Genomic DNA, 21876 nt, shown 5'->3' with positions numbered 1-21876 from the left:
TGACTGCTTGGGGTGGCCAAAAACGTAGAGCCGCCCCTGGGGGTGGTGTTTGCTGCCATCATCCTGTGATGAAAGTTGTAGGGCCTACCTCCAGACCTAGACAATCAGCAGAAACCTAGGTCATTCATGCAGAGATTGTTTGTGTACCAGCTCTGGATCACTGCATCACCTGCATCTCCCTAACAGAGAGACTTCCAAGGTGATGCACCACAAAATGTATAATACAGACCCAAGCTGAATGTCATTTACCTACCTATGCTCTGTCTGTAGCCACACCCACTAACTGTAGCCCATCCACTTTCTACCCCCTCACATAATGTGGGATCCACACTGACAGAAAAAGTGGGAGCTCCGGGACTGTGCACAGAACTTGGGGGGACTGTGAAGTGATCTGACCCTAATGAAGCCAGCTTAATAATTCCATACTGAACAGTGAAAAGATTATTTACCCGGTGTTATATTTAGGGACCTAACAAATTCACAGCCATGAAAAATGAGTCACGGACCATGAAATCTGGTCTCCTCCCATGAAATCTGGTCTTTTGTCTGCTTTAACCCTATACTATACACATTTCAGGGGGAGACCAGAGTTTCTCAAATTGGGGGTCCTAACCCAAAAAGGAGCTGTAGGAGGGTCGCCCTTACTTCTGTGCTGCCTTCAGAGCTGGGTGGCCGGAGAGCAACGGTTGCTGGCCAGGCGCTCAGCTACAAAGGCAGCACCCTGCCGGCAGTAGCACAGAAGTAAGGGTGGCAATACCATACCAGGCCAACCTTACTCCTGCACTGCTGCATTAAGAGCTGGGTGGTCGGAGAGTGGTGGCTGCTTAATGAGGGCCCAGCACTGTAGGCAGCACTGCAGAAGTAAGGGTGGAAACACTATACCCTGCCATCCTTAATTCTGCGCTGCTGCTGGCAGTGACTCTGCCTTCAGAGCTGGGCTCCTGGCCAGTAGCCACTACTCTCCACCTGCCCAGTTCTGAAGGCAGCATTGCCCACAGCAGCAGTGCAGAAGTAACGGTACCAGTACCATAACCCCCTTACAATATCATTGCAACCCTCTCCCCCACACCTCCTTTTCGAGTCAGGACTCCGACAATTACACCATGAAAATTCAGATTTAAATAGCTGAAATCTTTAAATTTACTATCTTTAAAATCCTATGACTGTGAAAATGATCAAAATGGACTGTGAATTTGGTAGGGCCCTAGTTATATTTATATACTCTAGTCCTTCACAAGATGAGCCCATATACCATGCATTTTTTACTTAAATTGCAGGGAAATTATTAACACCTCCATTTCTCAGATGAGAATCTTCTTCTTGACCTCTGAAGTTTTGAGAGGAATCTAAGAGCAACTATCAAAATGCCACTCTGGAGATGTGTGTGGAACCCCAAAAAACAAATAATAGGTATTTGCACATATATGTCCTGTACAAGAGTCTTGAATGCTCGTTAGTCATTGTTTTATAGTGTACATGAGAAAATATCAGACTTGTCCTTAAAATGTTTGTGAAAAAAGCTTTTCTGCCCAGCTTCTGTGCTTTGTGTTTCCTATGGGCTGAGCAAGGTACTCTATATACCAATACATAGGTCAGAGCACTCAGCAAGATCCTCAAGTCTTGTGAAAAAGGCATCGAGATCATTGTCCTGCGCTTTCTTGTAGGAACCTCCACAAAATATTTTAATTAACATAAATGAAGACTTAAAATCTTTTCAAATTTGAGATATATGGACTAAAGTTAATTTGACAATATCAAATTTAGTAAATATTGGAGAAAAAAAGAATGAATTTACCATCTGGAGATGCAGATTAACAGTCAGGCCATTCATTAAGGCTACTTCTTCCTTTTGAGCACCTGAAAAGTAATAACACAGAAGTTTCTCTCTTTTCACTCTGTGTAAAGTCTGGTAAAATGATGTAAAAAGCAAAGGCATGGTTTTCGGTCAGTGTTTCTCAAAAGACTAGAAGGAATGTTTGATGTGTCATCCCGCTGAAATAAAAAGTTCTCCTGTCTGACTCACTGGATCAGTTGACAAAAAATATGTATTTTTCAGGTTTGATATAGCCATTAAGAGATAATGAAATAGCTTCATTTCCCAGCAAACCGCCAGCTGATTTATTGTTATCATTAATACCTTAGCCAAATTCAACAGCAGTGTATGTTTGCCATAAGTACATCTCTAAACAAATATCTCTAGACAAAAATATATTTAAGGAAAATCATCCATTTTTTAAGTGGTTAACATATAATGCCAAGCTAAAATGCATCCTTAATAAAAAAAAAAAGATTTTTGCAAAATATAATTATTATCCACAGTCAAGCTTTTGGATTCAGCTTTTAGTACATAGCTCTGAGATAACTTTATAGATATATGGAGGCTAATAGGAACCTAATAAGAACAACTAATGGATTTTTCCAATATTGTTCTAACTGCTTATTTATGAACCAATTCTCAAACTCCTATCAGCTGCTGTGGAGGTTTTAGGCAGGATGAGGGGCTATATGTTATATAGGGCAGAGCTTAAACATGAAAAATTACCAGTTCCTGGCTTTGGTTTCATGTCTTTTTGTTGCAAAGAATTACAGCCATCTGTACACCCTAGAGATGAATTAGCACTTTGCCAAGTCTCTTTTGCTGGAAGATGGGCTTGTCTGAGTTCCCGGATAATCTCTACAGATGCAGGGTAGACTTGAGGAGAAGCCATACAAGAACACGAGAGAACTAATGCTTGAAGAGGAGAGTGAACACACACACAAAGAGGAGAAGCAGATGAGAAGGACCCTGCACCATGATTCTGCCATCCGTTGGGCTCCAGAGAACTGTTCTGTTGGGATTGTCACTGCTCCGGTATAGGAAAATTATAGTACTTGTGAATGGGCCTGAAGTAGAATGGTGCATGGCCATTGGGTTTGGAAACTACCATTTACTCTAGTTTAAACCAGTGGGTTTGGAAACTGCCCCAAAACCTCTGTATAAGGGATCACATACCTGTAGTAGGCCTTAATTGCTACTACTGGATGAACAGCCAAGCACTATGTTGTCTAGGATGATTTACTGTTGTTGTTATTAATCCATCATAATTATTACAATAATGCCTAAGGCCCAATCAAGAGTGGGAACCCATTGTGCTAGCCAGGGTACAAGCACAGTATTAAATGATCCCTGCCCTGAATAGCTTATAATATAAATAGGTTTTCAGTTGCTCCTTTTGTGTGTCATTCAAGTTGCCATTGTACGAGAGGGAGGAAACTGTGACAAGATTCTAAAGAGTCAGGAGATCTCCTGAAGAATTCCTCACATGGACTTTCCAGACTCGGTGGGCAGCGGTTTGAAGCCCTGTGAAGTTTGTTGGCGACGAGCACATCAAACCTGGTCATCTATAGGTATGAAACTACTCCACTCCCAGCCAACTTACACTTCTCTACTACCCTTTGTTTCTCTTGGCAGCATGCTCCTGCAGGTGCCAAGCTGCTACATGGCTACTCAATTGCAGCTGCAGAAGGGAGCCAGAGGGAGTTAGTGCAGCTCTGAGATGCATTAATTGCATCCTTAATTTCTATATAGAAACATGGGGGCTGAAAATGGGGTGGCACCATGAAGTGATGCGTCTGCTGCCCCTACCTCCCCATCTCCATAAGCACACAGAGCCCCTTCTAACTAGGGCCACAGTGGAGCTAAAACTTTTCTCTGCCTGTGCCTTGTTGTACTGTTCAACGCATGAACAAAAATGGTTGACTGCATGCCAACATCCCAAATTAAATATGACACACTATTTATCACATAAGTCTTGGTCTCTTGTAATTTATTTATTTAAAATTTAAAGCTTTCTTTTATTGAATTTCATGGCCACAAAAAACAAGCCTTATCCAAGCTATTGGAAGCCTTTATAGCCTGCATTGTAGTTAAGAAACAATGCTTGTATGATCCAATTAACCTATTATTATACTCAAAGACTCAGCATTCAAGAGACAAAATTATATTTGCCATTGCCATCTCCTATCTTTGTATCATATCACTGAGACAGAATAACCCCTATATATTCTGCTTGATAAATCTTTTTTTAATGAAAGGAAGCAGTGTTTGTAAAACACCATCCTTGCTACAACATTGGAAATAATTCTGATTGTGTTAGGCAACCATTGCCAATTTTTTCCACCCCCTCCGCCTCTGTGACTGCAACAGGCATAGGCGATGGAACCAAGGGTGTGGGGGGTGCTGCTACACCTCCTGGCTTTTTGTGGTTTCCATTATATGCAGGGTTTACAGTTTGGTTCAATGGCTCTCAGCACCCCCACTGTAAAAATCATTACAGCACCCCTGGCAAGAGGAGTCTGGTTCTCACCAGAATAAGTAAAAAGCATTTTGTGCAATGATTGGAAAAGGCTAAACGCCCCAGTCCTGAAAACAGTTTATCACTCAAAGTCACTACCAATCTGCTCAGTGCTCAGTCTTTTCTCAACAGAGACCTGCCTGAGCACATTGTACAACAACAGCAGTACAGTTAGTCTGATTTCATCAGAAGGTGATCCTGCCAAGATTGTAATGTTTTAATAAAGTATAGTAGGAAAAGCCAAGATTACAGTTTCCCTGTTCCGCCATTTGGCTTAAAAAAACAAAAGAGCTTTGGCATCTAGTGACCTTGACTCTGCATTTCACAATATATTTACCATTGTAACTTGTGTGCACATTTAATAAGCAAGATGTTATAGAGCTATAAACCTTTAAATGGACAAAAGAAAATCTTTACAGCCTTTAGTCCATTCTTGAATAAATCCCACTAGACAACCTATACTTACTGCTTCTCAGAATAAGCTATGACAATTCTTCCTCCTCTATAATATGGTAAATATTCACTACCAAACGGTGTTAAAATTCTGTTTATGTCTTCACATTAAACCTACTAAAGGAAAAAGTCAGAATTCAGCCTTCCTCTCTCCTTGACACACATTGATATACTTAGCATTGCATGTTGCTGGGGAGAAAGCTTAATTGTAAATACCACATTAAAGGAGAACATTTTAATACAGTGTTGTTCATATTTATTTGCTTCGTTTTTTCACTGTTATGTAAGGGAAAAAAAAGAGCCTGAAATAATCAGTCCATATTATGGAGACATTACCAGTCTAGATAGTTGACAATTCATCCATTTGGGGGAGTTCTTCTTATCTTAATTTGCTCCTTTTCAAAGAAATAATCATTTAGATTCTGGAAACTAGTTCTGAGGAAATTTCCCACAAATAAAATCCTGCTGGGCTGATTATTCCAACTCAGACCACATTTTTACAGCTCAGTTATATAACCTTGGGGGGGAAAAGAGAGAACAAAGGTACATAATGAACCTTAACTGCCATAGGGTTCAACAGGGCTACAGAATCCTGCCCAATGAAGAATTGAAAACACAACAAATGCAGGTTAATAGTGTGTTGACCTTTATTCATGGTTCACGCTGCTTAAAATGGATAAAAGTGTAACAACTTAAAAACATTCGGACTCTGGTGAAAGACTGGAAGAAATGTTTAGAAGATATACTATAACGGTTTTATGAGTGCTCCAAAAGAAAAGGGGTGAGCAGGGAGATTGGCGACAGCAGAAATGAGATGGAGGCTACACAAAGATGTAAATTTCCTACTCAACAATTCTCTTCAAACTGTGCATATTTTCTTTAGTTAAACTAGTATTTTAAAATACACTGTTTTTATGGTGAAATCCAGAATGCAGAAGTCTGACAGATCTGCAACACAGAACACATCAATCCAATTCCCTACTTTGTGCCTGGCACTTAACATTTGCAGCTAGATTCATCCCTGCATCAGTGCTAGCACACGGTCTGAGTAGAGAATGCATGTATCTCTCCTATTGTGTGCTGTTGGGGGACAAGGTACAGGCTGGTGCACTGAGACCACAACCCAACATGCGGGCTAAGACTGTCTCGTTGTTTCTTTATACTCCTGTTGGACTGTCGGTATCCATTTGTTGTCTCTTGTCTTATACTTAGATTGTAAACTCTTTGGGGCAGGGACTTTTGTTCGGTGTTTGTACGGTGCCTAATATAGTGGGGGTCTATGACTAAGGCTCTTAGGTGCTACTGTAATACAAGCAACAAACAAAGGCTGGGGCAGCACCACTGTAACTTGCACCTCCTGCAGCCATGACTCATACAGAGCTTGTGGCAGTGGAAAAATCAGGGTGCAGGTCTGCCTTGACTATGTGTGCTCCCACTTCAGTCTACATCTGGAGCGCCTCCTATGCCAGACCTTATGTGCAGGCAGTGCAGAAATTGCAAAGCATCTCTGCCCTGGGTAGCTGAGGGCTGTTTTATGTAGCGGGCTGTGTTGTCTCCTTGTAGGTGGCACAAAGTGGCCACAGCATTCAGATGTGCAGTTCACATGCTGTTCAAGGTTTCTGTCTTGACTTTCAAAGCCCTGAATGGAATCGGTGCTAGCTACCTGAGAACACAACCTCCCATAACAGCTACACAGCACCAGAATAGTAAATGTTGACCAGTGGGAAGAAACTTGTGACTGTGGTAGAGAGATCATTCACAGTGTCTTTATTCAGACCATTATTTTTAGTGTCTAGCAAAATTAAAAATTTAAGCACCAAGGCTAATCTTTTGAAGGTGTTGCATAGGTTTCCTTTGAGGATGAAGACCGAAAGGGCAGATATTGAGTGATCATTCTGTGAAAAGTATTCATCCATGTTCGATATGGGTTTTTTTGTCTTATTTTTATGAGCCAGTTCATTCCAGAGCATAGTGCTTGCTTGATTGACTCCAAAGGATGCCCCATATAATCAATTTATCAAGACTACATTTAACTGTAGTTGAATTATCTTTGATCTCTAAGGAACTGAACTTTTGCTCCAGAACCTGATACCAAACTAACATGGAGAATTAGAAGAATTCTTTTGCTGATTCCACCTCAAAGAATTATTTCACAACAATGACCACATTACCACAACTACTGTGTCTGCACCAACAGTCGACAGAAAAAAGAATAATCTCATTGGACACCCCACAGTGGATGAAACCACACACTTTATCATTATATTGATTGCTTCAGGAAAAAAAATGACTATGAAATTCTTAAATATCACATCCACCACAATCTCTCCACTGCCAAGAGGGCAGTTATGCAGTCCTTGAAATCCAACCATTATATCAGCAAACAAAGGGGGTGTCATCATAGTTCTCAACTGTGATGACTACATTGAGGACTCCAACCAAAAGCTCTGACACCATCCACTATAGAGAACTCAAACATGACCCTCACATCACAATTCACAATTCACCCAGGAATTTTAACAAATTTTAACCAAATCCTTCCCCAAACAACTCCAAAAGAAACTTTACAACCGTATCCTCCACAAACCCACCTTAGGGACCTTCAACATGTTTCCCCAAGATATACAGACAAGCGAACCCAGGCAGAGACATCATATCTGGCCAGGGCACTCTCACTTAAGAAATATCAGGACGAATAGAAACCATCCTCAACCCACTCTCCACGCAGATGGCCAGCTACCTCCAGGATTCAACTGACATTCTCCAGAAACTCTACAATATTAACAACCTCCCTCAGAACATAATCCTTGCCATCATGGATGTCACCTCCCTATACACCAACATTCCTCACAATGATAGCATTTCTGCCTGCTTCAAATATCTACAAGACAACACTCAGATATTCATCCCAAATACATCGCCAAATTCCTCCAAACCCAGCCCTCCAAACACACAGACACACACGCACACACACACAGACACACGCACACACACACACACACACGCGCACACACAGACCCCTTGTCACCTATCACCCCACACTGGAACCCATACAGGGTACCATTAAACTGTTACAACCCATACTTGATGGGGACCACATTCTGAAATAAATCTTTCCTGAACCCCCTCATCTGGCCTTCAGACAATGCTTCAACCTCTCCAAGCTCATTGTCAGAAGCAAGCTCCTCACAAACCACACTGACCAACTCAAAGTGGCACCAGACCCTGCCATGACAGATGCAAAACCTGCAGCTATGGTGATCAATATCCTTCACAACACACCTTTCAAGATCCATGAGCTCTACATATGCCTATCACAACATGTGGTGTACTTCATCAAGTGAAACAAATGCCCCCAAACAATAACTATCATTATACTCTTGAATGAACTCACACACAATAATGATAAAAGACAAAAACACCATATCAGCCATATGGTTGAATACTTTTCACAAAATGATAAGCCCATATCTGACTTCTCAGTCCTTGATCTCAAAGGAAACCTGCACAACACCTTCAAAAAGTGAGCCTGGGAGCTTAGATTTCTAACTTCATTAGACACTAAAAATCATGGTGTTAAAAAGATACTAGATTTATGGCTTATTACAACAATTGGTAACTCACTGACCCCACTTTTTTTTGTCCTATGACTGAAAAGGTGTTAACGGGACAATTTACCATGAGTGGTCTCTTAGAATGTGTGTTAACTACTTATGCTAAAAAATCTTTTCCACTTCATATTTAGTTATGATATTGAGTAACTTTTGTCAGAAGAGCTCCATGTAGCTTGAAAGCTTGTCTTTCACCAGGAGAAAGTTAATACAATAAAAGATATTACCTCATTCACCTTGTCTTTTTAGTATCCAGGCACCAATATGGCTACCACCACACTAACTCTAGAATAACCAGGTGTATTCATTTTTCAGCCTGGCAGATTCTTTAGTGGGGTGCAATGAGGGGATTGGTGCTCACAAGAGGCCCCAGTCAAATCTTCTCTTTTTTGGCAACTGGTTCTACCCCCGTGCTGATGAGATAAACTCTTAACATGGGGCAGAGTTTCATGCTAGATCACAGAGTCGTAGACTGTAAGGCCAGAAGGGACCATCATGATCATCTAGTCTGAACTCCTGCACATCGCTCCCACTGAACCTTACCAACCCACTCCTGAAATAGACCCATAAGATGAGTTACTGAAGTCTTCAAATCCTGATCCACCATTTACTCTAGTTTAAACCAGCAAGTGACCCATGACCCATGCTGCAGAGGAAGGTGAAAAAAAAAATCAAGAGACTCTGCCAATCAACCCTGGGGGGAGGAATTCCTTGCCAATCCCAAATATGGAAATCAGTTGGACACTGAGCATGTAGGCAAGACAAGGAGAAAAAGCAGGAAACATCTAGAAAACAATCATTTGCTTTAAAACCAAAGGAATTATCATTGTTTCACTCCGACTGTCTCTTTAAAAGAGAAATGAAGTGTTGTTCACTGCCCTTTAAGGGCTTTGGCTTCATCTATAAGACCAAGTGGTTTATGATGATCCCAGAAGCCCTCACTGCAATTAGTTCCATGATATACACAGGGTCATATATTATCATCCACATCCATCTCCTAAACCACGTATAGACCTTAAAATAAGTGGTACTCCATGTACTGAGTAGTCAGGAAGACTTCTGTGAAACAAAGTGCTGAGAATTAAGTTTCGATGTAAAGTTTCTGGGTTCTCCACCACAAGGCAACAAATTACACTTATTCAAAAACAGTTCTCTTTCTGGCTCACACATACCCACAATATCAGCCATAAGCTCCACGATGCACTCATCTCCTAAAGCCCATGGGCGTTTACCACTGAAATGACCATGAACACCTCTGAAAAGGAAGAGAAACAAATGATGAAAATGTATTCTGTTCCCTTTGGTACATTGCTAACAACACTAACTCATTCCGCCTCACTTTGGGGCTTGTATAATCTGAACACAGTACATTTATTATACCACATGAGCTCATAACAAATAGAATCACCAACAATGAATTTACTGACATCTAAGAGGGGTTTTAAAGACTGGAAAACATCTAATTCAAAATTTTAACCAATAAACAAACAAATAAACCCCAAAATGGATGTCTTGTTTAGAAAACCACAAAGGGCTAGATTACACCTTTGTCACAAGCCCTGTATAAATGGGCAGCACGTAGTTGCACAGTCTCAGGAGCAGCCTGGGTACAAGATGGGAACTTGGTGGGGCTTGCTGTGTGTATGTGGAGAAGGGAAGTAATCTGTACCAGCCATATACCTGGCATAGTTGTGCTGGCTGGTGCATTGGAGCAGGCACTTCCCATCCCTGCCCAGCAACTCCACACACACGTGAGGGAAGGGGACTAGTGACCCTGCAATGCTGCTGTCCTACCTGCACTGCCAACGACAATTCTGGTAGCCAGCGCAGAAGAGTAAGGGATGCTTTATGGCTGCATAGCATAAGCCAAAATCTAGCCCAAAAGCAGCATTTACATCGAAGGGGGGCTACGTAGGGTGGAGGGGGTAGGAAAGGAGGGTTTCCTTGCTGTTAGGTAACAGCAATCCTTGTCAAAGATGATTTACAGCCTCCTTGAATAGAAAAAGCTTTGTCCACTTGAATTCACCATATTGCACAAAATGACATGTATGTGTATGCTGTATATTCAGGGGTGAACCTGCTCCGGACATTTCCTTTCTTCCCCCTAAAAAAAAAATATTGAGAGCCATAGAACCCCAGATGCAAATGTCCATTGAATTTGGGGGGTGTCTGAAACCCTAACTGGTATTTCTAAATTGTATTTTGAAAATGATTCCTCTTTTTATGGGGACCAAACCAAACATCTGCAGCATTTGGAATCTACATCTGAATCTAAACTACATTGTTTGAAGTCCTCTCTGCTACAAACACTGCAAAAAGATAAGTTTGTAAGGTAACCAATGTACTTATAAATCTATACATGCAAAATTGCAAATGTTTAATTACAAAATAAATGAATATATGAAAAAATAATATTGGTGTTAATTTAGGGGAACGTTATTCCTGGATTCCTCTCTCATACACTGTACAATTTTCCTGCTTACAAAACACCAGAAGGCATGTGTGGAATCTGAAATACCAGACTGCAGGTGGCTGAACTGAAAAAGAATAAAGCTGCTTCAGAAGAGGAACTGGGCCAGTGGGGAAATGTGTGGAGAACAAGAAGAACCAGAAGCTGTGACAAAAGTAAAAAAGAACCATGGTCTAAAAAAACCTTTGGAATTTCAGCAGGCTTATGAGGTTCCCCCAAACTCGGGGGAGCCTTCTGGCATATGAATGTATCACCAAACACATTGTATGAACTTGTCACCAACTTCAGAAGGGCTCATACCCTTTCCCACTTTCTTTAAAATGTTTTCCCCAAGCAATTCCAAACCCTCCCCCAATCAATGTTTGTCCTGCAGCACTGCTCTTCCACACATATATGGACTTTTTATAATCCTATGGTTTCTGACTGACATGAGCCACATTTACACTTTAGCAATTAACTGATTCTGAGTAAAGAACAATTTCTGAACAAAACAAAGATATGTAATACCTATCTCAGCCCCACTTTGCTCAGGAAGAGCAAACCCCTGCACTGGCCCCTATGTAGATGCACAATGGAGCAAAGACACCGCCATCTCCCCCATCTTGTTTACAAGCAGCTCATTCTGGCTCTAAGATATTAAATGAGAAGAAATCTAACACTGAGACCGGAGGATATCACTTCCCCCCTAGTGCAGATACAATCATTATGGGCTGGGCTGAAGCATCTTTTCCCAGCCTTAAAATTAAACCCTAAAGAAATAATTTTAATAGGAAATGGGCATGGTTCTTGTAGGCAAGTAATATTTCCAATTTGATAGATGAGGAAACTGAGGCAGAGATGCTAAGTGACCAGTGATTTGGGGGCAGAAGAAGTCAGGCTCAGAGCCAGGAGGATTAATATGAAAGAGTTTCAGTCCATAAAACAATTTATCTCTGTCTCTGTGCAGAGGATAACAGGTAGACAGCCATCACTAACTTCCCTTCAAAACTAATCTTTACGTTAGGATAGCAACCAACCAAGCTTTGGCAATGCAGATTGTTGATGGGAAAACAGAAGGATTTTCCTTGGGCTGAATTATCTCCCTGTCCTCACTGGATTTGCACACCAGACATGGCTGAGTGGAAAGTGACAACAACCTACGGGATTTTCTTCTTTCTTTAGCTTTCTCCCATCTATAGACATTAATGTCCTCCTAAGGTGAAATTACTGGTGAAAGGTCTCTTCACCAGCATGTTCTGTAACACAATTCCAGAACTAATTTCCAGTTTACTCGGAAAACTGATATGAACCTTGGACACTTTTATATTTAATTTTGGGAGGAAAAAATGAAAATAAAAGCATAATGGAGAATGGGAGAAGCAGTATTAATTATTATGGAACAGCTTTCAGCCTGTCTCTTTCCTGATGGCCAACATAAATGCTAAGAGACAAAAATTATTACAGCTAAAATGGTACTTAAAAGGCATATTCTTGGCTCCTTTTTTATTTTAATCACATAGAACTCTGTAGCCTTTGCTGATGGCACAATACATTCTATTACACTTAGGTTGTAAAATTCTATGCTCTGCCTCAGAGAATTTATCTTTCTGCATATTATGCCACCCCATTCCCAAGTCTGGTAGACACTGGGGATAATAATCTTAAGGAATTAGTAACAACTGCAGTTCTCATGGCATTCCGCTCATTGGACATCAGACAGATAGCCTATTGTCTCATTTTGTTTCCGCTCTACCCTTAGATAGTGACAGAGATTTAAGTGGAGGCACCCAAATAAATGAATACATGCCTGGTTCCTCAAAGCACATGAGAAAAGCTGATACAGAACCTTTGTGTAGACTACTGAGAAAATTAATATTTATGCAGTTGCTAGTCTGTTTGCAATTTGGCATGACATCATAATGCCATTTTCCCTTTAAGCTCTTTGGGGGGCTGTCCCCCAGCTGATTTAAAGTTCACTAGGGAAATAATCAATCTTCAACTTCAAAGGTCTTCTGGTCTCATCCAACCTTGTACAAGAGGGGCAGAAAGGGAGAGAGAGAGAGAGAGAGAATCCTTTCCTGTCCCAATCATCTACAAACAAAAGGAAGGATCTTCCTTTGCCAGTGTTTTATGCCAGTTATTTTATGAGCCAATACAGATATTGAAATTTTGATTCTAGTTTCAACTATAGAAAGAAAGGAAGAAATGCATGGAGATGAGAGTTCTATGGAAGAGTAGAATAAAAGCAAAACCAAGAGAAACAAAGCAAAAGGACATTTAAAGCTCTAACAGAGGGGTTCTCAAACTTCATTGCACTGTGACCCCTTTCTAACAAAATTTACTACAGGACCCCGGGGGGCGGGGAGGAGCGGGGGAGAGAAATGAAGCCTGAGCCTGCCCGAGCCATGCTGCCCTGCTCACAACCAGTGTTCCCTCTAATTTTCCCCACCATGTGCGGAATGACTTTTGTTATGTGCCCCAATATGAAGATGAAGGTGTGACACATCACCTTCATATAGGGGCACATAACACAATTTATGTGGTGGGGTGGGGCCCCAGGGTTCAGAGTGTGGGACAGGGCTCAGGTGCAGGGTCCACCTCCTCCACCATCTCGACCCATGTTGCTCCTGGACCGCAGCATCCTTTTCAGGACATGTCCCTCTGGCTGTGCCCCAGCCTGCGGTCTCCCCACTCTCGGGGAACAGGCAGTTCTCAGTCCTTCCACTTGCCTCAATGGCCAACTGCAGTCTCTAGTCTAGCCCTTGGCTTCAGGGGCAAACTGCAGTCTGGATTTAGGCCATTCTCCTCATCGGCAAGTAGGGGTAAATGTGGGGGAACTCAGGCCCACTCGCTACCCTGGGTCGTGGCCCAGGAACCCAATAGCTAGCAGCCACTTTCTGCCCCTCCTCCTATTCCTGCTGCCTACTTTCCCTGGGCCACTTCCCCCATAGCCCTAGCACCTTCCATGCCCTTGCTTCAGGGCCTCAGTCCGACCATGCTCAGCCCAGAGCCCAGCCCTCCTCTGCAGACAGTCTTTCCCTCTTTGCTCCCTAGGAAGAGACTGCCTTTGCTCCACTGAGCAGCTCTTTATATACGGGCTGCTCCAGCAAGCCTTCTCTTGATTGGCTTTCCCAGTGAGCCCTTTCCTGATTGGCTGGGTTCTGCACAGCCTCTCCCTGGCTGCCTTAACCCATCTCCTGTCTGAGTGGGGCAGCCACCCCACCACAACAAGCTTTCTCTGGCAGCTGGTGTTCTTAGAATTGTATCATCTAATCCTGATACAAGTATCAACACATGATGTTAGAAAATGCTGGTGGACTATAGCACATCTACACTAGTACTTCCATTGTTACCTACCAACCACACTGCAAAACTAGCACTGGAACTGGAACTAATGAAAACTGCCAAAACTTGTCTACAGTATTCTTATTCCTCCGTACCTCCATCCACACAAGTCTGAACTTGGTGTATGATTATTGGTGATGTATGAACCAAGAGAGAAGGCTGGTCGAGTGCCAAAGGCCAAAGTACTGCACTGATTCTGATATTATCATAAAGCTGCCTCAACTGTATGTGAGGCAAAGAAGAGATTCTTTGCCTTCAGTAAAGCATCTGCTAATTCTCTGTCAGCTCAGTTTTCTGGGGACATTGACAATTTGGTTAAGCCTGCCTGTCTTAACTTGGGGCTGATTCAAGAATCTTCCATTGTCAGGATGTTACTAGTTTGCATAGAAAAAATGCTGATTTGGGCTGAATTGTCAGCATCAGTCGAAGCAGGACAGTATTGTGGGGGAACAAATACTCTATTTGAGTTCTAGACAGAGCGTTCTGAGATGCTGCAATATGATGGTAGAACTCTGTGTGACAAACTGTGTTCTACATCAGGGTTCGGCAACCTTTCAGAAGTAGCGTGCCGAGTCTTCATTTATTCACTCTAATTTAAGGTTTCGCGTGCCAGTAATACATTTTAATGTTTTTAGAAAGTCTCTTTCTATAAGTCTATAACATATAACTAAACTATTGTTGTATGTAAAGTAAAGAAGTTTTTTTAAATGTTTAAGAAGCTTCATTTAAAATTAAATTAAAATGCAGAGCCCCCCGAACTGGTGGCCAGGACCTGGGCAGTGTCAGTGCCACTGAAAATCAGGTCACGTGCCCCCTTTGGCATGTGTGCCATAGGTTGCCTACCCCTGTTCATCCGGCTGATGAAGGGCGTGGGGGGGGTGAGTGGGGAGGGAGTGCTACAGCCAGTAGTAATGGGGACTGCCAGTGCTCCCCTTAAGCCTGCTGCTCTTAGAGACATTTGCTATGACCTGTGCTCAAGAAACCACCACTTAACACTGACAATCTAAAAATTGACACAGTAGACCTGGGCCTAGGGGCGCTGGCATTCTAGGGGTGCCTAAAAGATAAAATTTGGTTTTAAAAGTTTCATTTTTTACAGAAAACACAAAGGTCAGATGTAGGCGGGGGGTGGGAGGGAGAAGGGGACACTGAAGATGCTGTGCCTATGGGCATGGAAGTTGTAAATCCGGCCCTGTGTTTTGGAGGTTCCCTTTCTGATTACTGGAAACCTTATGGAGAGACAACTGTACCTATATACTGCAGATTTCCTGACCCTTATCAGACTGCATACCAATCAGGGTATGATACAGACACTGAGCTAGCTATGTTAGTTCAGAATCGCTTCCTAGCAATGGATAAATATCAATGGCCAGACACGTCTACCCCCCGCCCAGTCAGTGTAAATCTTCATCCTTTCATTGACTTCAGATCTTGCCTCCAAGTGTCTATGCTGATGGTGGCAGATCTGTTAGTTGCTACTGATGATTGCTGCTGGCAGGGTGTTCTCCAACAATGATCCAGGGTTTAGAAACTTGCTTCCACTCGCTTCATTAGAAATAGCCCGAATTTTTGTTGATCTTCAGAGAGCACTACAAGATTTATTTTCCCATCTTTAGAAAGTGGATGCTGCAAGAAGAGTAATATTTAGGGAGGGGGGAGTATTTTTCCATCACCTCTGCTGTGCTGTATGGTGTAATTAGTTACCATCACATTTGAGAGGATTGCTGTTAGTTCCCTGTTTTCATATTTGCTTGATTATTTTTCAGTGACTGATTAGGATGCTTAGAGGATGGGATGGGCACCTTTTAGTTGTTCGTATAAATCAAAATAAATAATAAAGAATTCAAGAAAAGGACAGGAAGATTAAGGGGGTGCAGGTGAGTGGGGGCAAAGGACCCAGGGGAAGAAAAGGAGACAGGGAGCAGTGAAAAGGAGAAAGGAACAGAACAAGACTTGGAGCAAGTTGGAAAGGGCCAACATAAGAGGGTAGAGAGAACCAAGGCAAGAGGAGAATTTTCTAGTCTCTCCCTAGACCCTAATCTATTTAGATGCTTTAATCACATACAGCTAAGGATATTTGCTATTCTGCCTCCGATTGCCGCTACTGGGCAGTGTTCCTTTGCTATTCTTGCTTACCTGAAAAACAACCGAGGCACTACAATGAGAGAGCACTGTTTGAATGGACGAGCTTTGAAGTTTATTGAAAGGAGACCCAAGACACTAACACACTGATAGAAAAGGTGAAGTACTGCTTTACAAGACAGCCAGGATCCCTGAGAGTACTGCTTGTGTAAAATATTAGATTTACTTGCTTTCATAAGGATACATCTCATTTGCATAATGATATTTATTTGATTCCTTTTATTTATTTGTATTACCTCACTTATCCCCCACTGCAAAATCTTAGATTCCCAACACATAGGCCATTAAACAGCCATCAGTTGTAACAACCCTCACATACTATTTACCTGTCCTGGCATTTACCTAGTTGTGCTTGGTAACCTAAAGGTAAAAGGCACCATAAACCATTTTGAATGGCTTCAACTCTCTACTCTCTCTTTTTATTGTTTTTTTTTTCCCCTTTTGCATGCTGACTTCTCCAAGTATAAGCTTCTCTACTCTGTTCTATTTTGTACTGACCTTATTTTGACATTCTCAGTTGTCTTAGGTGTCTCTATAGCTAACACGCTGATATAGTTTTTTAACTTTCTGCTATTTACTGAGTAAGGTGTTTTGGGCCAAACTGTATTTTCGCAAGAAGCCTTTGTAGATTTGTTCCCTCTGTTCAGAGGGTTTGAAATCATGTTTACCCAGAATTTTTTTTCTAAGATCTATTTTTTGTTCTGAAGGCATTTTTGATATTATGGAACCTCATGCTGCATCGCCTTTCCTTTTGGATTTTTATATTCATTGAGCGGTAAAAAAATCCTTCATTGTCACAAAGACAAACAGAAGAATGGAAAGCAAACCAACAAAAAGGGAGCTGAAATATGCTCTCTCTGCCTCATTTTACAGAGAAGAGTCCTATCTGACTTTAACCTTTTGAAAGAAGCCAGCCGTTTCCATGATAAAGTACGATAATCATACAGAAATGGACAGGGTTGCAATTTTTTTAAAATGAATACAGAAACTGCAGAGCTGTGCTGAATTAATAGCCAAGAGGAAAGAGTGCTTCACAAAGTTCAAATTCATTCAGAACAACTCCTGCCTCCCCTATAAGAATGCACCTAGCTATTGTAAGTTGTAAGCCATGTTTATTAACTGCAACTTTCATCTTTTAAGGAGTAAAACAAGCAAGTGCAAACATTTCCACATTTACAGTGTAATGTATATTATTATGCTTCTGTAGCAGCCAATTGCCTATTGTAGAAAATGTATCCAGTTAGTAGAACCTACTTTCCCCAGTCAGCCTCCCCACCTTTCCTCTGACCACTCACCAGGAACTCAGATCTGTTCTAGCCATATCCCTGTGATGTGCTTCAGGGGTACCCAGAGTTCTGTGGCACCTTACCACTACCTGCCTTCAGCATGAAGCATTCTTTTCTGTGCCTGCAGTAGCTCAGCTTTCTGAAATCAACAGCCTCTGGCCACACAAGCACTGCCATCCAGGTCTCTGCAGACTTCACTTTTTCTGTGCAGGCTAGTGATAGGCATACACCAACCCTTGAGTGCTCGGAGTGCTCGTTGCAGTGACCAGCCTTTAAGCACTGGACACCCACAGAAACTACCAGGTAAGCTGTCCCCAAAGGAACAGTACACACACCAGCTTGTTAGAGTCAACAGAAGTTCAGCTATAATATAACATTACTGCACTGCACTGATACATTTATAGTGAAAACAACCAGAAGTTGTTATATATGATATAAGAGATTGTGAATGAGGATAATAGAAACAGAAATTATTACATAAAAAAGAAACATAAAAAGCAAACTTGGGTCTACACTTCTCTATGGTTACCTTTCCTATTTAATAAAGGAGATTTTCCCCCTAGGATTCAGTCTTTTGCAGAGCTAGTTGATTTTCAGTCAAAGTAGCATTCATGCCTCAGGGAATGGGAAAAAATGGTGTCTTTTTGCCTTTGTCTTATACACCCAACGTTTTTTATTTTGTCCTCAGAGTCAGGATGTGCCCCTCCTCCCCTAGGGTTTATTTTCTAGTGTCTTGTTTCCTGTTGGACTTCCCACACCCCTCTTGAGTCGTATGTAAATGGGCCTTTCATTGTTTTGGCCTACAATCTGTGTTCCCTCTAAGGTGGGAGAATACAGGGTGGGTGGGGGCAGTGGGGCAAGGTGGGGAGCTTGGGATGTGCAGGGCTGCGGTGGCCAGTGAGAGACTCCTCTACCCCAGCCCCAGGGCTGCGGTGGCCAGGGCCTGCCCCAGGGCTGCGGTGGGGAGAGAGGATTTCTCCCCATTCTGGGGCAGCTGCAGAGAGAGCTGCCCGTCTCTCCCAGCTCCGGGGTGTCTGCGGGGAGAGACGCTTATCTACGCCAGCCGGGGCTGCTGTGGGGAGACAGGACTCGGGGGAGTCCTCTCTCCCTGCAGCAGCCCCAGGGCTGAGAGTGCCTCTTCAAATCCCCTTGCTGCAGGGTTTGCGAGGTCCTCGTAGAGATCGGTGTAGGTGCCAGAATCATCCCTCTGTATGACTACAGCTCCCACTAGTGTCATTTTTCCACAACAGTGGTCTTCAGTGTGACCCCTTTTCTCTCTTGGGCTGCCTCAGCTTCATCATGACTATAATACTTAATCTACATGGCTGACAGAGAGACAGATTAATCAAAGTCCTTTGTCAGATCCAAAACCTGTTTCTCTGCCTTGGATGCAGATTTTAAGACATATTTTCAGTACATATATACAACTCCTTAAATATCATCTGTACATACATTATGAGAATCAGTATAACAAATTTGTATTAGATACCTCCCCCTTAAACCTCTTTGGATAAATATCATGAAAGCAATGTGTTCAGCGTAGTGAGTCTGCCAGGCCTGTTAGGAGTTTCTGTTATGAAACAGTGAACCTTTTAGCAGTTGGCACTGAGGGGTTCTTAAGGTCAATATACTCTACCCAGTAAAACTCCTTTTTTCTTCTTTTCCCAAATAACTCACTCATCTGGTTATTCTCTTCCTTCCAATCTCTGCTCCCTCATTATTCTTTATCCCTTCTCTCTCTCCCCTGTTGCAGTTGCCCAGGTATATGTCGGGCACCTCAGAAAACAGGCTAAGATTCCATGCTCCAGAAAGCATACTATCTAAATTTAACTTGACAATCCCTTAGGGAAGAGGAGAGGGAGGAAAAGAGTGACAATAAGGTAACATGAGAATTCAATAGTTCAATTCCTTCTCTCTCTCTAGTTTCATATCTTTTCTCCCCACATGTTTCAGAAGTAAGTTTTTAGGTGGGATTAAATGTGCCACCTAATTTTGGGGTGGCAGTGAAAGAAGATACAGAAATTACAGCAGGTTGAAAAATAGGGGCCCCACTCCCCTATGGAAATTTTTGATTTTTCCACAGGAAAAAAAAAATTGCTGAAGTTTCTCCATTTTTGAATTTTCCAGTGGAAATAAAACAACACTTTTTCACAGAAACTATATGCTTTCCTTGAAAATATTCATTTAGCTGAAAGCCCTGGTGTAAAAAAAGGATTATCATTTTTGACTAGCCCTAATAGAAAAATTTGTATGAAGAAACACTAGAAGATTGCAGTAGTTCAAGCAGCAGATAATAAAGGTGTGGAGAAGGGATTTGGCTGCTAAGACGGAAAGGAAGGGACAGACTTCAGAGATGTCTTTGGAATTCTTCTCCTCTGTCTTTTGTCTCTCTCATATTCCATTCCTCTAACTTCTTCCCCATTCTGTCTCTTCTCTTCAATTTTAAAGTGAACCTGGTCCCATTAGTGGGGCCGTTTATGGTGAGAATTTTCCAGGTGTTCCTACATCAGATCCACATTGGAAACAGTTGCACTGCTTTCTACGGCTCTTTGCACTTTTACCATAGTGCATGAAGTGTGGTTAGCAGAGCTGTAATGTGCAGAGAGCCCATTTTGATTATCACTCCAAAAGTTTTTTTTTTCCTCCTGCTGATAATAGCTCATCTTAATTAATTAGCCTCAGAGTTGGTATGGCAACTTCCACCTTTTTATGTTCTCTGTATGTATATATATCTTCTTACTATAAGTTCCATTCTATGCATCTGATGAAGTGGGCTGTAGCCCACGAAAGCTTATGCTCAGATAAATCTGTTAGTCTCTAAGGTGCCACAAGTACTCCTGTTCTTTCTGCTGATATTAGTGCTTCTACTAGCTGTGCCAGAAGAAGGTCCCCTTTTAGTCACCTGATAAAGCTGTTATCTTTGGACCTCATTGTTCTCAGTACAGCTGCACAAATAGTGAGCCCAGCAGCCGCTGCATTACTATTATTTATTATTCAATTGCAAGTTTAATAGTTTCTAATAAATTCCCCTTTTAAGCAGCACATGGAGATGTTTGTGAAGTCCCCAGTGCTGTAATTTCTCCAGCTTTTCTTATGCCAGGTCCATTCTGTGGTGCTAGTTCTAATCCATGTTCAGCTGCTTGCTCAGACTCTGCCATGGACAGAAAGTTTGTTCTTCCCATACAGAACAAATTTTCAGGCATGGTACTGGAACAGCTGGGGAACAGCCAACACTGGCAGCCATACTGCCTGCGCTGAGGGCCATCTAAATGGGAGTTTGCCTATTTTAAGGATTGCTGGGATGAATGATAAGCAATGAGGAATACTAATAAGAACATCATGGGAACTGACATTGTATCATGTATATTGGCAAGTAGCAGTAATTATATGAGCATGTGTGCTCTCTGTGTAAGCACAACTAAATCGTGAATGGAGCAAGTTAAAGTCTGTAGTCTGAAGATGTTCCAGGTGAGCCAATTGGGAGCCTCCCTCTGTCTTAACCAATGAAACCCAGGCTAAAATTATCTCTTCTGGAAGTTTCTCTTTGCCTATTTTCCAGCTCACACCTTTTAAAGATTTAAGTTTTGCTAGGAAGACACTGAATATGTTTTACCCTTGTCTTGGGAATGATTTGAACAGAATAGTCTCCTAATTAAAGGTTTTCAGGCTAGTTCTCCAGATAAAATAAAAGGTTGCCCCCTGAAGCAATGATAGTTAATGTTTTACATATTCTTTACTTACACACCTTCTAGCCCACATATCCAACTCTTCATCCAGGTAAGCTTTCACTTTTTTTGGCTGAAGTCCGAGAGAATTCCCAGCAAAGTATATGCAGCTTTCATTTTCATTCACTAAAGTTGAGTCAGCTGGGAGGGGAAAAAATAAAACAGCTCAATTATAACTGTACCATTATTCAGACAGTTGTGTCATCCCCTTCCACCCCAAAGAGCACCAATTTCCTGATCAATGGAAAGATCAAATAAATGTATTAAAATACATTCTAGAAACAAACATTGAGGTTACATTTCTTTGTGCAGTGATTTGATTTTAGGGCTATAGAAAAATAGATTAAATGACTAGAAAATATCTCTTGCTTGGTTTTGCAATACTTCATTGAACTGAACCAGTAGTACATTTGTCAGAAGTAAAGACAACTTTGGTAACTTCTTAATTAAACCTTAAAAGTCTTTTAAAAAGCCTAAATCAGACAGCAATTTTAATCTAATCTGTTTTACAGATGTTTTGTGCCTGTTTTT

The 21876-nt window shown here is 41.8% G+C and overlaps 1 protein-coding gene across 14 annotated transcripts in view; it reads right to left on the bottom strand.

The window, feature by feature from the left end:
- The window catches only part of KYNU (kynureninase), a 134366-nt gene that overhangs the window by 47470 nt on the left and 65020 nt on the right, over positions 1–21876 (bottom strand). For all 14 annotated transcript variants that reach the window (XM_045032905.1, XM_045032894.1, XM_045032901.1 and 11 more), the window contains 3 exons: positions 21366–21486; positions 9571–9653; positions 1796–1857 (listed from right to left, as the gene is read on the bottom strand). In XM_045032905.1, coding sequence (XP_044888840.1) covers positions 1796–1857; positions 9571–9653; positions 21366–21486 — 266 coding nt within the window. The remainder of the gene's footprint in view (positions 1–1795; positions 1858–9570; positions 9654–21365; positions 21487–21876) is intronic.

The sequence above is a fragment of the Mauremys mutica genome, chromosome 10 (assembly GCF_020497125.1).
Source record: "Mauremys mutica isolate MM-2020 ecotype Southern chromosome 10, ASM2049712v1, whole genome shotgun sequence".
In the NCBI taxonomy this organism is placed as follows: domain Eukaryota; kingdom Metazoa; phylum Chordata; order Testudines; family Geoemydidae; genus Mauremys; species Mauremys mutica.
Note: the sequence above shows the minus strand (reverse complement) of the source record. Positions and strands in the feature narration are given on the sequence as shown.